This window comes from Rhynchophorus ferrugineus, unplaced genomic scaffold, assembly GCF_030347505.1.
Source record: "Rhynchophorus ferrugineus isolate W39M unplaced genomic scaffold, kcgeb_rfMv2 rfM4, whole genome shotgun sequence".
Classification (NCBI taxonomy): Eukaryota; Metazoa; Arthropoda; class Insecta; order Coleoptera; family Curculionidae; genus Rhynchophorus; species Rhynchophorus ferrugineus.
Genome location: NW_027472583.1, coordinates 45,100,788 through 45,115,345, shown reverse-complemented (window position 1 = coordinate 45,115,345; position 14,558 = coordinate 45,100,788). Strand labels below are relative to the sequence as shown.

Below are 14,558 nucleotides of genomic sequence, written 5' to 3'. Positions count from 1 at the left end.
TTAATTTTTTTTTGTATTATTAGTTAAGTTGGTCTGCTGAACTAATAATTTCTCAGGATCCTTGATGAATGTTTTTGTAGACATATTAATTTTATCCAAAAGAAGTGAAGGAAATGGTAGCTGAAAGACGTAAATTACGAAAAAAGTGGCAGCAAAACAGAACATCTGAAAATAAAAATAGTTTAAACAATATAACCCAAAGACTGAAAAGGGAAATACTGGAAATTGAAAACAAAACCATAAATGACTCTCTGAGAAATTTAAGAGATGAAATAAACAAATAAGAGATGAAACTAATATAGAATATAATTTGCCGAACATAGAAGCTGAAAGTTCCATGATTGAATTAGTCACACCGAAAGAGCTAACCAAAGTTATTAAATCCCAGATATTTGGGAGATGGCGGAAATTATAATGATCCCAAAACCTGGGAAGCCACCAAACGAAATAAAAGCCTATAGACAGACCTATATCACTGCTACCAGTAGTATCTAAGGTTTTCTAAGGCTTTTTATATAAAGAAGAAAAGAAACTGGAATTGAAATATAGGAAAAATAGGAATGAAATATAGGAATACTGGCTAATTGGAAGAAAATCACAATTGTCAGTACATAATAAATTGCTATTATATAAGCAAATACTGAAATTTATATGGACATACGGAGTTCAATTATGGGGATGTTCTGCAAAGAGTAACATAAATAAAATACAAATTTTTCAGAACAAAGTCCTGAGAGGTATTGTGGGTGCACCCAAATATTATAGGACTGATTACCTACATCGAGACCTTCAGGTACCCACAGTCAGTCAAGAAATCAAAAAAATTGCAAGGGGGCATGAGGAAAGACCTTCTCATACGAATATTGAAATATTACAACTTTTGGGTACCATCAGAGCAGGACACAGACTCAAAAGTATCAACCATCTGATCTTGTGTAGTGAGGTGCATATATTAAGAAATACAGCAGTGACATTTATAAACATTATTTTACCAGGGACTGAGATAGGGCCGATGGGTCCTCCCAGTTATATACCTAGTTTTAAGTTATCATAAAAACAAATTATAATAAATCCATAATAAATCTTCATCATCGATTGGATGAATAAACTGAACTGATGAATAATCTATATACAACAATAATGTGGTTTTTCTCTTGACTAACACTTATATATATCTAACAAATACGAAAAAGTCCCTAGAAACTAGTAACATTTCATTATTGTACTTAACACAGATTCCTTCTTTTAACTAAAGAAGAAATATTATACTTTAACAATACTATTATTTCTAAGCATAAATTAATAACTAATTTGTCAATTAAATCATCTTTACCAATCAGTTCAGTCCAACGAGAATGGCGAATAAATGAAAAATCTACCATCTACCGCTGTAAAAATTCAATCGTTTTTAGATAAATGGCATTGGAAAGCCGATGTTTCGGATTAAAAACATGTTTGAGAGTTTTGTGAATGGTTAATTCAGTTTTGTTTGAAGTCTCTCATATGGTTACCAGTAAATACAGAATACCCTATATTTTAGTGTTTTGCTTCGATAAAAATGAAAACGCAAGCTAGGATACTGGAAATGTTAACAGTGTTTATGATTTTGATACTGCAACAACTGGTTTTCATCGAATTAGTTCCCGTACTTTCGATGTCAAAGATGCACCATGATCAGAAAAGCTAATTATCCAATATGTCGTCTGTTTCTAGTTTCCAAAAGCTAAATCTGGCACCAAAAAAACGTTTCGTTAAGAAGCTGGATGTATGGGGCCATACGAGTTAAACCAAAAAACAACTTCATAGACTGCGTTTTCATTTGTGAATGGCAACAAATTCGAGCAGCATTTCTGAAGCAGATTTTAGCTGGCGATGAAAAGTAAATTACGAATGACCTCCCCAAGCGAAAGCCCCTATGATGGAATCAACACCTATTTTCTCTTTTCTCCCGTGGGGTGATTTCTTCGATCGTTAATAATTTGGGCAAATTTTGAAAAAAGGGCACAGATGTTTCGGCTGTAGCAGAATATTTTAAATGTAACTGATATAATTCAGGTAATATGTGGATTTTCTAAACGCCCAATAAGTGGCATTTCCAAGAACTGCTTAATTTGTAAAGTTTTTGTAGCACCTGGTGTAATTATGTCTTTCATTCTAGCTACGTTTATCAAAATATATCACTAGTTATGTCATATGTCATTAGTTATCACCCCTTTACCTTTTATATTATTTTACGAAATTTAACTGTAAAGCTTGTTCAAATCGCTTCGATTTCAAGTTTTGACAGTCAAAAAGTTCAAACAAAAATCAAGAGTGTTAGTTCAAAACGAAAAAGTCAATAAAAATAATATTACCTATTATTGCTATAAAAACAGTCAAAAGTATTTTACTATTTATCATTCTCTATTTTGTTCTTTTTGTCCTATTACATTAATAATCTTGAAAAATAGTGTTCCAAAATGTTGCTATATTAATGTACAATATTAACATTTATTAACAAGCAAACCAAAAAAAAAACAACATAAAACTATATATATTACGTATAAGTCTATGTAAACATAAATTCGGCACATTGTTTTCAATGTCGCGGTTAGGGCGACAGAGCCAGAATGTTAAAAAGCAGTCGAAGCAAACTTGCAGAACCGAACATAGTAACTAAAACTACACGACTGAAACAGTCGACAGTTATATCAGTCAGACCGAAAATAGCGACTGAAAGTAGTCGACTGAAACAGTGACTAGTAAAAAGTCGATAGTAAAAGTAGTAGTCAATTACTAAACAGTCGATAGTTCCCAACTCTAGTTCTTACTAAACCTATTTTTAAACTAATTTAAATTTAATTACGGATATATGTCATAAAATCAGAAAATTATATATTTTCATTCGGGTAGGTATTATTCAAAAATCTTTCATTACGTGATTTTACATAAAATACCATAAAATGTGAAAGGAAATGATACACAATATTTGTAAATAATACATAATTATATCTTATTATAAATGTTTACGCTAAAAACATAAATGGCAATGAGAGAAGTATTAAGAGAGAATAGTTAAAACTTATCGTTAAGTATTTTCATTAGTTGTTTAAATGAACAAAATAAAATAAAAAGATATTAATATCAAGGATTTCGATAACTTGTAGTTTAGTTTTACTTGGATTTTCCTTTCATTCAAAACTTTGCCATTTATAGCGAGGCATAAATACACATATTTTTCCAATTATAGCATTTATATCCATTTACTAGGTTCAATTCTCATTGATTTATATGCGCAACGCATTTAACTGTTCACTTTTTATGTCCTCAATTTGTATATCCATTACTTCTGTTTCTCCCATTGACATGACTTTCTTATTGATTTTATTCATTATCATTTCATATTCTATTAGTATCATATTCCATCTGTTTAAAATTCCTATTTCTCCATATTTTTGTAACCTGTATGTAATCCTAATATGTCTATATTATTTAATCCATTAATATTGTAAATGGGGTTGGGACTAAATTTCCCCCTTGTCTTAGTCTTGCTTGAGTTTTTTTTTGGTGTTTTAAGTTTTTGGTTTCATGTTGTCTGCATTGAGGATATTGGTATTTTTCTTGTATATTTATTAAATTATTCTAACAATTTTATTAATTTACCTCTTTGTCCTTCTCCCTATCCTGTCAAAGGGATTTTGCAAATGAATTGAAAAATGTTTTTGAAAATAAATTTATTTTGACTTCTGCTTATCATAAGCCCCAAAATGTATGTATTTTTTCAAATGCCCTCATATGAATATTAATAATTGGTGAAGCTTATCAACTGACACGTGTTTCCTGTAACTGATTTCTGATTAGTTCTTATCAATTTGTTAAATAAATAATTTTCCTATACGAGTATTCAAGTCTAATCATTATCAAATTTTTAAACATCTTCTGTGATTTACAAATAATATTTATAACTTTTAATTTAATTTCAAATATATTTTCAAATCATTATTTTATATATGTTTTTCAGCCAGTCGCTCTGGAAGAAATTCGTTTGATAAATTTGTCCAAATCATGGCAATTTGCATCTCTGAATTTGTTCCTCAACTGGTCACTGAGTATCGCATTTAGATTAGCTTCGTTTTCTTCTTGTTTACAGTATCCAAGTCGTGAAGCTCTTGAGAAACCGTATTTCACTTATAATATTTTTTTCGCTGGCTTTGGTAACTTACATTATTGGTAGTTGGTAAACCCGGCAGTGTGTCATGATTATAGAGCTTCATGAAGAATTTCGACCACTCTGAGACTTGTTCTTATTGTTTAATCTCCTAAGCATCTGGTACAGAAAGTTCCGAATTAGCCTAACATCATTCCACTAAGTATCTCTCGTAGTCGTTATGAACTCCATCCGCCGAGCGATCCTGTTAATAAGTCATATTATTTAAATGTTATGCGTCGCTTGAATCAAAATATTCATCCTAAGAAGTCGGAATTATGAGCCGATAACTTCTAACTATTTAACAACAAGGCCTCGTACACACCATTGGTTATTCGCGACATTTTAATTAAAATTTTCATAATATAAAAGGCATATCATTTCATATCCACTTTACTGATTTAAGTACTGCTTTATATCCTTCTGGATATTTTCTATATTCAAAAACCGCTTCAAGGGTGTCAAATGAAAAAAAGCATAATGATTTTACAGAGATATATAAATAAAAGTGAAGAAATAGTAATACACGATAGAAAAGATAACATGGTATAAAATATATAAAGAAGTATGTATATACTGGCGAGAGAGACAATCAAGAAAGGTGTATGCATAACATTATATATTATGTATACGGAATAGTGAAAAAAAAACTACGATACTGAAGATACGACAAAAAATCATGGACCGTGGGTCAGCCGAGCTATGCTGTATTGATCTGAACGCTGGTTGCGACAGAACTTCGATTTGCAACTGCAATAGTGTATCCTTTATAACATTTGCTTTTGCCGAGCATTCTCATGTAAGAAGATGACTTTGAATCTTTTACTTGCTATTTCCTGTCTTTCTTGCTACAATAAGTAACTTCTTGTTCAATTGACATCGATAGGCAGCTATAGTAATAGCTTCGTTATGGCAACTCGTAACACATCACATTACATCTTTTTTGTTTTTGCGCTTTGGATTGTTATAGTAGATCGTCAGTGTAGACCCAATACGCCAAAATTTAATTTATCAATTACTAAGCTGGCTACGTAATACTTTGGTATGGGATTTCGTGTAATAAGACTTGTAATTCATCGTCTTCGACCTTTTTGGTCCTCCGAACGGATCTATGTCGTTGTCACCACTTTTAAAACGATGAAACTAAGATATCTAATTGGGATGTGACGAAGCAGTATCACCAAAAGTTTTTAAAGGCTTCGGCAGCAGATTTTGTCAAGGCAAATATATAAAGTTATGAACGATGAGAATACAATTATGAGCCTCTGTATACATTACATAAATCAATAATACTAAATGCAAATCTCTTATTTCTTAAACTTTATTCTTTCTTTTAAGGCAGTCGAATTTAATAGTTAGATTTAGTTGTTTAACGCCCGCTTATATTGATATTTCGTATTTCCGGTAATAAACATCATTAACCAAATTTAAAAAAACATCTAATATGTTGAACAGAGACTGTCAGTCTACTGCGGTTGCAAGTGTTAAGAATTACATATTATAGAAGATATATATAGGGATAATATTATAGAGCTAAAGAAATTTCGTTTAACTAATCACAGTTTATTATCATTCTCGATCAAATCCCACTCCTTTTGGCCAGGCTATTTAATTTAGATATTTTACAGGGAATAGGCAAAATAATATAAATATCAATATAATACATCTTCTCATTCAAGTACATCAATCAATTTTTAGTCTAGTTATCAAGTATCTTCAAAAATCTTCAAAACATTAGTGATATGAAACATTAAAAGGTTTTAAACCGCCAAACATATTTTGGCGCTTTGCTTGTTTTGATACATTTCACATCGCTGCTTAGTATTTGTAATTATTCGGATTGACAATTCCGAAACTAAAAACTAGTCAGTCAGAAACAGATTACATTTGTAATGAATAACTTCGAACAGGAACGAGATAATGGGGCCCACTAAAATTCATTATAGAGGCAAGTTGATACTATTGTAGCGGCATTGAGGCATGTCGAATTTTACATCGTGGAATAACGGTTTACAAAATACCCAGAAATATAGTCCCAGATGTTGAACACGGGCGGGGTGCCAGCAGCGCCAACTAGAACCCGATAACGAATACCTGGCAACCCCGAGATGTTTATTTGGGATGTTATTGAAGGATATTTCGGGTCATTCAGTGCTCATTCATCGTTTGGTTTAGACGTGCCACCATCGACTGCCCAAGCCTCGTGTCCAGGTAACACCGCTGCCATCCGTTTTATCATTTGTATTTTTATATTTTATATTACTTCAATAAATAACGGTCACATAATGTAAACACCACTGTTTCATTTCGTTTTACCTCCATTCACCGAGCCACATCATTTACTCTAAACTATTAAACCTTAAGTTGCTGCATTTTTTATTTGAAATATTTTAACTGTGTTGCAGCTGTACTAAATTCTAGTACTAAAATTTCTCAAATAAAGAAAAAGAATATGTTATGATCTTTCTTATACTATACGAGAGTATAGAGTTCTATACGAGATTAAATTTATGAAATGAATGAAAACAGTGAGTTACTTTCAATATGAACATAATTTAATACAATTATTTCAATTTCAAGTGTGTATAGACACAGATATTTTAAAATGGAACACTAAACCGCCCTTAACAAAACTCTTATCTCTCAAAACAAAACTCTTATGAAAAGAGTGCAAAGACAACAAAAGTTGATGGAAAAAGGTAAAAGTTAGAATAACATTTGAAGATTAGGTTTTGTTACTTGTAATATTTTTTTATATAATTCATTACAGATATATTGTTCTTCGTGATAGAAAAAGAAATGGATTTATTTTTCTTGAGCAGGGTAAATTGTTTCTTAGTTACTAGTTTTTTTTATTTCAAGAGCGACTACCACGAAGAAAACATCCATAAGTTTTTGCTATGGTTTGAAAGTCAGCTTTTAAAGAACCAGGGGGGACCATCAGTTATTGTTATGGATAACGCACCATACCAGAGCAAACTCATGGAAAAATAAGTGTTTAGACAAAGGCTGTAATTAAGGAGTAACTTGCAAAACATAAATTAAGTTTTCAAGCTAATATGTTAAAGAGTGAATTATTTCAAATTTTTGGTAAATATCAATGAAGTGTTTAATTATATTTTATATAATTTACTTTTTTAGAAATAGGCCTGAAAAAACACACACAGTAGATCAGATGGCCAAACAATACGACCACAGAATGTAATACCTCTCTATCACTGTATATTCAATCAAATGAAATTGTTATGAGATATGGTAAAGTATTACAATAGACCTGCACGTCAAGAAAGATATACAAGCAAAAGTTATTTGGATATGCGGAAAGTATTGTTTTCAATAACACCCTTCGATTACTATTTCTGCACTTATTCCACAGTTGTTTTAAAAGCAAATGCTAACTCAATCGCTTTTTGATAAATAAATATTGTGTACAAATCAGGTGTTCTTAATATTTTATGTACCCCCTGTATATTTTATTATTTAATATACTTTTTCTGAACTAAAATGTGTAAGGCTGTTAAAATGATTAACATTGTGAAAAAATATTTCCAAATATTTTTGTTCGATTGGTAGTGGCTATAGTGAATATTTCTCGATTAATAAAACATTAGGTAATAACTTCACAATCATGTGTATTATATTAATCAACATTATAATTTAATTAACATTATACGTTTTATTTTCTCATATGATAAAAATACTAAGGTAATTGCTTGGGTTTTTTGCACACCACTGTATATTTCAACAAGTCCAATCTATATTCAAAAATATTTATCAGTATTGATACAAAACTTTGTACTGTAAACACCGTAAATATATTTATTGTTTTTGGATCATTTTAAGAATAGCACAGAATCCTCTGAGAAACATGTTCGTCTATATTATTATCTCTATTGTCTGTTTATTAGTAATTTACAAAATTTATTTTAAATTAACTGTTGGTTGGTGTAGATGTAATGTGTGTTTGGTAGGAAAAACTGTCCTTGTAACTGGGGCGAACAATGGTAAGTTATATTGCAAATGATTTAATTTGTTATAATAGTTTCTTTTACCACCAGTAATGTAGATATTTGTTTATCTCCAATAGTATTTGTTTTCATTTGAGTTCCTCAGCTAATATTTTAACATTTGGTGGTTTTTTCAAGTCGTGTTTGTATTTATGCACTGGCTGAAAAATAAAATTGGAACTTGGTTTTTGCAAATATCGTATTATAGTTTCAATGTTTTGTTTATAATATTTGGTATGAGAACTGAACATTAACTTAAGGTTTTTGAAATTAAATTCAGGTATTTATCATATTCATCGCATTTCGTATTGCCATTTCCCACCATTAACATTTTTTTTCTAGTTTCGTCCGGTTTTTGAATTTTAAGTTAGGAAAGAGAACATGACATCTAGGTATTGTAACATATAGTCTAGCATTATCATGTTTCATATTCACTGATGGGACACAACTATTTTTCTTGGCTCATAGGCGTTAATTGAAATTTAATGCAACGAAAACAATCTTAAATGAGGGTCTTGTCTAGCCTAACATTATTGCTAATTATTAAAAATGTACCATTATAATAAACGATTTAATTATATTTAATTAAAGCTGCAGAAAAATTATAATATTGCAATAACATGGTCGTATAGCTTTTGATGATCAATAAATTTATTAATATTGACACAGTGAACAATAATATGATGAGTTGAAGCAATTGATTTGCATAAAGATTAATGGTTTATTAGAAATAGTACATTCGAATAAAACTTAAAGAACTATTGCAAACGATAAACGGAATTTTGTGTAAGTTAATGATTAAAAATTAGCATAAAAAGTTTTAAAATTAGTAAAAAAACATTCATATTTTCATTTTAATTCAGCTTAGCTCAATCTCAGCTATCTGTAGATGAAAATTAGCGTGAAGAAAGTATTTTTCATTAGATCAAGAAGTAAATACATTTCACTTCAGGCGCGGAAATCATGCATTAAAAACATAGATCAATAAAAGAAGTGTATTTGTCAGGTAATCCCTTTCCGGAGTTTTCGCTAAAGAATACACGTTATTTAAAATTATCAGTAATATATTTATTTAAGATATTGACCATTAGATTACATTTTACCCATCTCTTAGGCAATTTATGGATACAATTCCAAATAAATAGTTTTTCCTTTGACCTAAACCATTTATCTAGTTATTTCTTAACTTCTTCGAAATTGGTGAGATGCTACTTTGCAAGCACGTGTCTCATGTGGTTGCCGAACGGAATCAGGCTTGAAGAGTACGGCGAGTACAATAAAACTTTCCGCCCAAATGATTTCTTCTGTCAACATTTCTTCGATTGGTCTCGCTGTACGAGACTGCGTTATAATATTGCAAATCACGTTATCATGTCTTTGAACTTACTGTAGACGTTCTTCAACCGATGCATTGTTCAAATCAATGATTTGTGGTCGGTACTAATCAGTATTGTACAATAAAACTGTTTTGTTTGTTTTAATAGTGTAGAATACACGAAACCAACATAATCTCATCAAATACCGAGCTTGATTTTGCGACCAAAGTGATTTGGCCTTACATAAATTGTATGAGTTGGTTTCATCAAGTGATAACTATAATTTTTTATCGGAATTTTCGAAATAAATCCATTTTTTATCATCCATTACTCTCGATGCAGAAATGACATCTTTTCATAAATTTGAATCAGAATTGCACTGACGATTTTCTAATTGCCTGTCATTCTGTATTTGGCTTATTGTTAAAGCTGGATCATGATCGTGGTAAATCTCTACCATGAGTATTTTCAACGGATTTTCAACTTTTGATGAAATAAGAAAAAGTATGCGTGCCCAAAGGCACGCGTTCGGGCACAAAACTTGATATTAAAAAAAATTATAAATCGATAACGCTATTATTTTGGGGAACTTAACTTCCGTAGGTTTGAAATAAATCTCAGTAGAATAAAAAAACATATCTTGTTGTAATACTTGATGCAATTCCTAAATAATTTTCCGAATGTTGGTTCAAGTCAATAAATAAGTCGTTCTTGAAGATGTTAGTGATTCTCGAAACTGACAACAATTAGTTCCTGGGTATTCTTTATGTTTCTTTAAAGAAAAGTAAAATGTTTCTTAATTACTTATATTATACTTATGTTTACTGTTACAATACAATACAATAAAATACCTGAACTATCTTCTTAGTGTGAATAATACGTATATTTAATCGTAAATGCTTGCAAACCTTTTTTTTTCGTTTACTAGAATGATCAGCTAGAACCAAATGGTCTTCGGCTGATCTCGCTTCAGGTTCAGGATATGATTGTTTTGCAGGCGACCCTGGGTTACGACGGTCGTAGTTTGTTTACTACCAGGATTTGTCGACGGGTAGGGATTTTATTAAGGAGTTATTGTTATCTTGTTCTAAGGTTCCTATGGAGAACCTCACACTGAGCATGTTTATGAAATTTTTCACAAACGGGATGCCTGATTCGAGGTGTGTATTGACGTTCATCATAAACCATGTGGCTCTGAGTGACGCACGGACATTCTTGAATTGGAACACTTGGACTAGTTCAAGTTGTCTCTCCGAGACATACCTGTACCACACCTGTGCTCCATTGAGGCAGATTGGACGGACTAACATTTTATACAGAGTCGCTTTCTGTGGGATTGGGAGTTTGCTTTCTGCAGAGCAGAGGGAATAATAGGATGTACACGCCATTTCCTTTGCAAATAGCGTGCTGAATTTGGGCAGACCATTGGCATCTGCGGTCGAACTGGAAACCGAGGTATGAGACTTTCTGGAGCCATGGAATAGGGGCTTTATCGATTTGGAGGTGATAGGTGGATAGTTGCTGCGACGCATGAATGTTTAGCATGGAAACCGAATTGTTCTTTCGGGATTATATGATGTGCATCTGTGAAATCGTTTAATGCGTTTAATATCGCTTTTTCGGAAAGTTTGAGCTTGCAAACATCTTGGTTCGCCCTATTTAAGGTGATGTATTTGTCACGCCAACTCTGAAACTATAATATATTTAGTAATCACCTCTTCTTGAAACCCATACTCACTTATGAGGGTTTTTTCCTTTTCCAAGTATTCTAGAGTCCAGGCAGTGGCAATAAAATGTAAAACATGTGACCTGCCAGAGAGACCCGAAATACCATCATAAAGCTATAAAAGACAGAAGTTATAACAACTTAATCAAATCCCCACCTGTCTACAAACCCCAGTAGTTTAACCAACTACGACAATCCCAGTTGTAACCCAAGTTTCTCTATCCCGAACCCGAAGCGACATCAGCAAAAGACCATCTGGTTATAGCTGGTCAATTTGGATTAAGAAATAAAAAGAACGATATTTTGAAACATAAATATAAGAATTTTATAAACATCGAAATCCATTTAAAAATTCGAAAACAATTACCGACACATCTGGTATTATCAGAAAAGTTTTATTAAATAATGAAATAAATATATTTCAAATGTATTAAATAATACAAATAAATAGTAAATTCAAAACGTATTGACATTCTCTTATCAAACGACAAAATTTATTACTCAATCGACTGATATTGATTAGAGATTAGACAGTTGAATTAATTTAATTAGATAAGCAAGATAAGCATTTAATAGATAATATAATAAAGTGTGAACGTTAATATATTTTATGAAATAAAAGTAGAGCCAAAATATCACAAAAATGCAATAGATTGGAGTGTAATATAAATAGATTTAGACACATTTTTCAGCAAATTCATTTCAAATAAGAAATAGACGTCACCGAACTTAATAAAAAATATTGTACACTAGCTGATCCGGCAGACTTAGTACTGCCTCAATCGATAAATAAAATACCTAATAATTCGTAATTAATAAAAAAAATAATTGTCCATGCGCGAAACGGGGAAACTCCAAGTTGATTCCGCAAACTTCCAACGACTGGCCTTGACAGACGTACTGGTAATTGTAAACGTTTAAAATCGAATGGTAAATCCGTTGGAATCATCGGTATACGCGGGATCAAGACATCCTCTCTTTTGTATTTTCCCTTTATGATTGTTGCCTCAATGACGTTATTCACCATCTTTTTCATAGCCAGTCTTGTTCTATAGCGCAGTGGAGGGTGATTAATATTACGCAGCTTGATGACAACTGATCCTGCTTTTAATTTTAAATTATGAGGTGGTAATCCAGGCAATTCCAGTGGAGTTAAAAACTCCATGGGATAGTTGACTACGTCGTCCTAGTTCATAACGGTGTCGACAGATTTGAAGGAAACCAACTGTCCCGGAAGAAAATTCTCAATGGTCACATTGAGATCCTCGACAATCTCGAATCCTAGACTATTTTCCTCCTGACCATTTTCTAAATGGACTACTGTAGAGTTTCTTTCATGGAACGCAAATGAAAAGATACGCCAAATTGCTTCGTTGCTACTTACTTAGCGACCCATCTGGTATTGTGATATTTCGACATTTGCATTGGTTACAGCGAAGACGGCGATATCGCTACCCTTGTTAACATATTTATATAGGTACTTTATCAGCTTCACAGAGTTACAATATTCCACATTGATGTGAGTCTCAAAAGCTTTGGATAATATTGGCGAGTATGGCACGATCCAACGATTGTTTACATCAACATTTTGTCCTCTTAAATTCAGAACTACCGATCGCCCATTGCCCGCTACTGATCCCTGACTATTCAATGGATATCCATCATTTCCCGTTATGGTTTCAGCAATCAGGTCTCTTGGGCATCGCTTGAAATACTTGCTGTCAACCATACCGGGTGAATTGTACTTGAAAACTCCGCAAGGTCCATGTATCATGTGTTTGGTAACTACTGCATGCAATTTTGGATCAACTGTGGGAAAGTGATCATGAAATTGTCCTGTATAATATGTATAGTGCCAAATGATGTCATCTGGAAACAGTTGTTATATTTCTGAATGTTCGCCAAAAAGTGCTTAGCATCTTTTCCAATCCCAGAAACTAAAGAGCGTAAAGGATATCATGGTGGAAGCAATTGTGGCAATTTTACTTTGCCTCCAGCACAACATAATCCAGTAGACTCACCACTGTACTTTAGCGCCTTGCGATATTTACAAATTATTGTCATTTCCCCAATTGTTACCGATTTGTCGGTACAATAATCTATTAACTAATCTAATAACTATTTTTTAATTAGAGCCCACAAAAGATAGATGGCATACGTTAATGGTAAAAAGTTCAGAGTTGTTTTTGCCATCAGAGGGCGCCACATTTGCCAAATAAAATACAGGAAATTTTTAAAATAAAAGTAATAAAATGCATTTTATTTAAGTGTAATTTACGTGTTGAGCAAATATTTCGATGATACTTGAAAAAATGCTATATAATTTTGCAATATTTATATACAATATGAAGTAATATGAACTATTATGATGTGTCTGGGTATGTAAAAAAGTATTGTGGATTACCTTTCAACACTTTGCTCTGAAATACTTGTATTATGTTAATATTACTTCTCGCAGAACATCTCCAACACTGAATTCCATAGGTTCATATATATTTTAATATCTGCTTGTACAGCAGCAACTTATTATCTAGGGATTATGTATATATTTTTTCTTCTAAGTAACCGATATATTTTTTTATATTTTAATTCTAGTTGTTTTCTTGTGTTTTTGATATGTTTCTTAGAATGAAGTTTTGCGTCAAGGGTCATCACAAGATATTTTACCTAGCACTCCTACTGTGTATAATAATAGTATTATTCATATTTATTAATGTATAAACAATTTGGTTGTAAGTGAATTGGATATGCACTGATTTACTCTCAATGACTCTTATTATCCATGTCTGGGTCCACTTATTTATATTATTACTTGCCTGTTGCAGTTTTCCGGTTACTTATTCGCTAGTGTCTGCAATAGCAAGTATTGCAGTGTCATCACCAAATAGTAAATTTTTTTATTTATATCACTTGTAGAGAAATGCACTGCCAAACTGTTAAATGTGCCCAATGACAGTGTAGTGTGTAGGCTCAAACGCAAACTACCATACGAATTGATTAATAGACACATAGAGTGAGATTTAGTAATCTCTAGAATAAGTTATAATAGTCTTTAAAATAAGTTAGGATATACTTTAGAATAAGTTAGAATAGTATCTAGAATAAGTTTTAGATTGTAAGTTGTAGAGTAGATCACTTACTGAAGCGATCTTCTACATGTCGGAATATAATGCGCACGGATATATTGTTGAAGTCCTAAGAGATTAATAAAAAAAGCTTGTATAGAGTAGGCAAAGAACACGACCGAAAACACTGTCTTGTGATACACCTATTCTATATCTTTCATTGTTGAGTAAGCTAACATTTGTTTAACTCTAAATATC

General features: G+C 31.9%; 1 protein-coding gene across 1 annotated transcript in view; it reads left to right on the top strand.

The window, feature by feature from the left end:
• The first annotated feature begins 7,978 nt into the window (after positions 1–7,978).
• Positions 7,979–14,558, top strand: part of LOC143196012 (retinol dehydrogenase 12) — a 22,700-nt gene continuing 16,120 nt past the window's right edge. Inside the window, exon 1 of the mRNA XM_076403593.1 lies at positions 7,979–8,190. Coding sequence (XP_076259708.1) covers positions 8,055–8,190 — 136 coding nt within the window. The 5' untranslated portion in view covers positions 7,979–8,054. The remainder of the gene's footprint in view (positions 8,191–14,558) is intronic.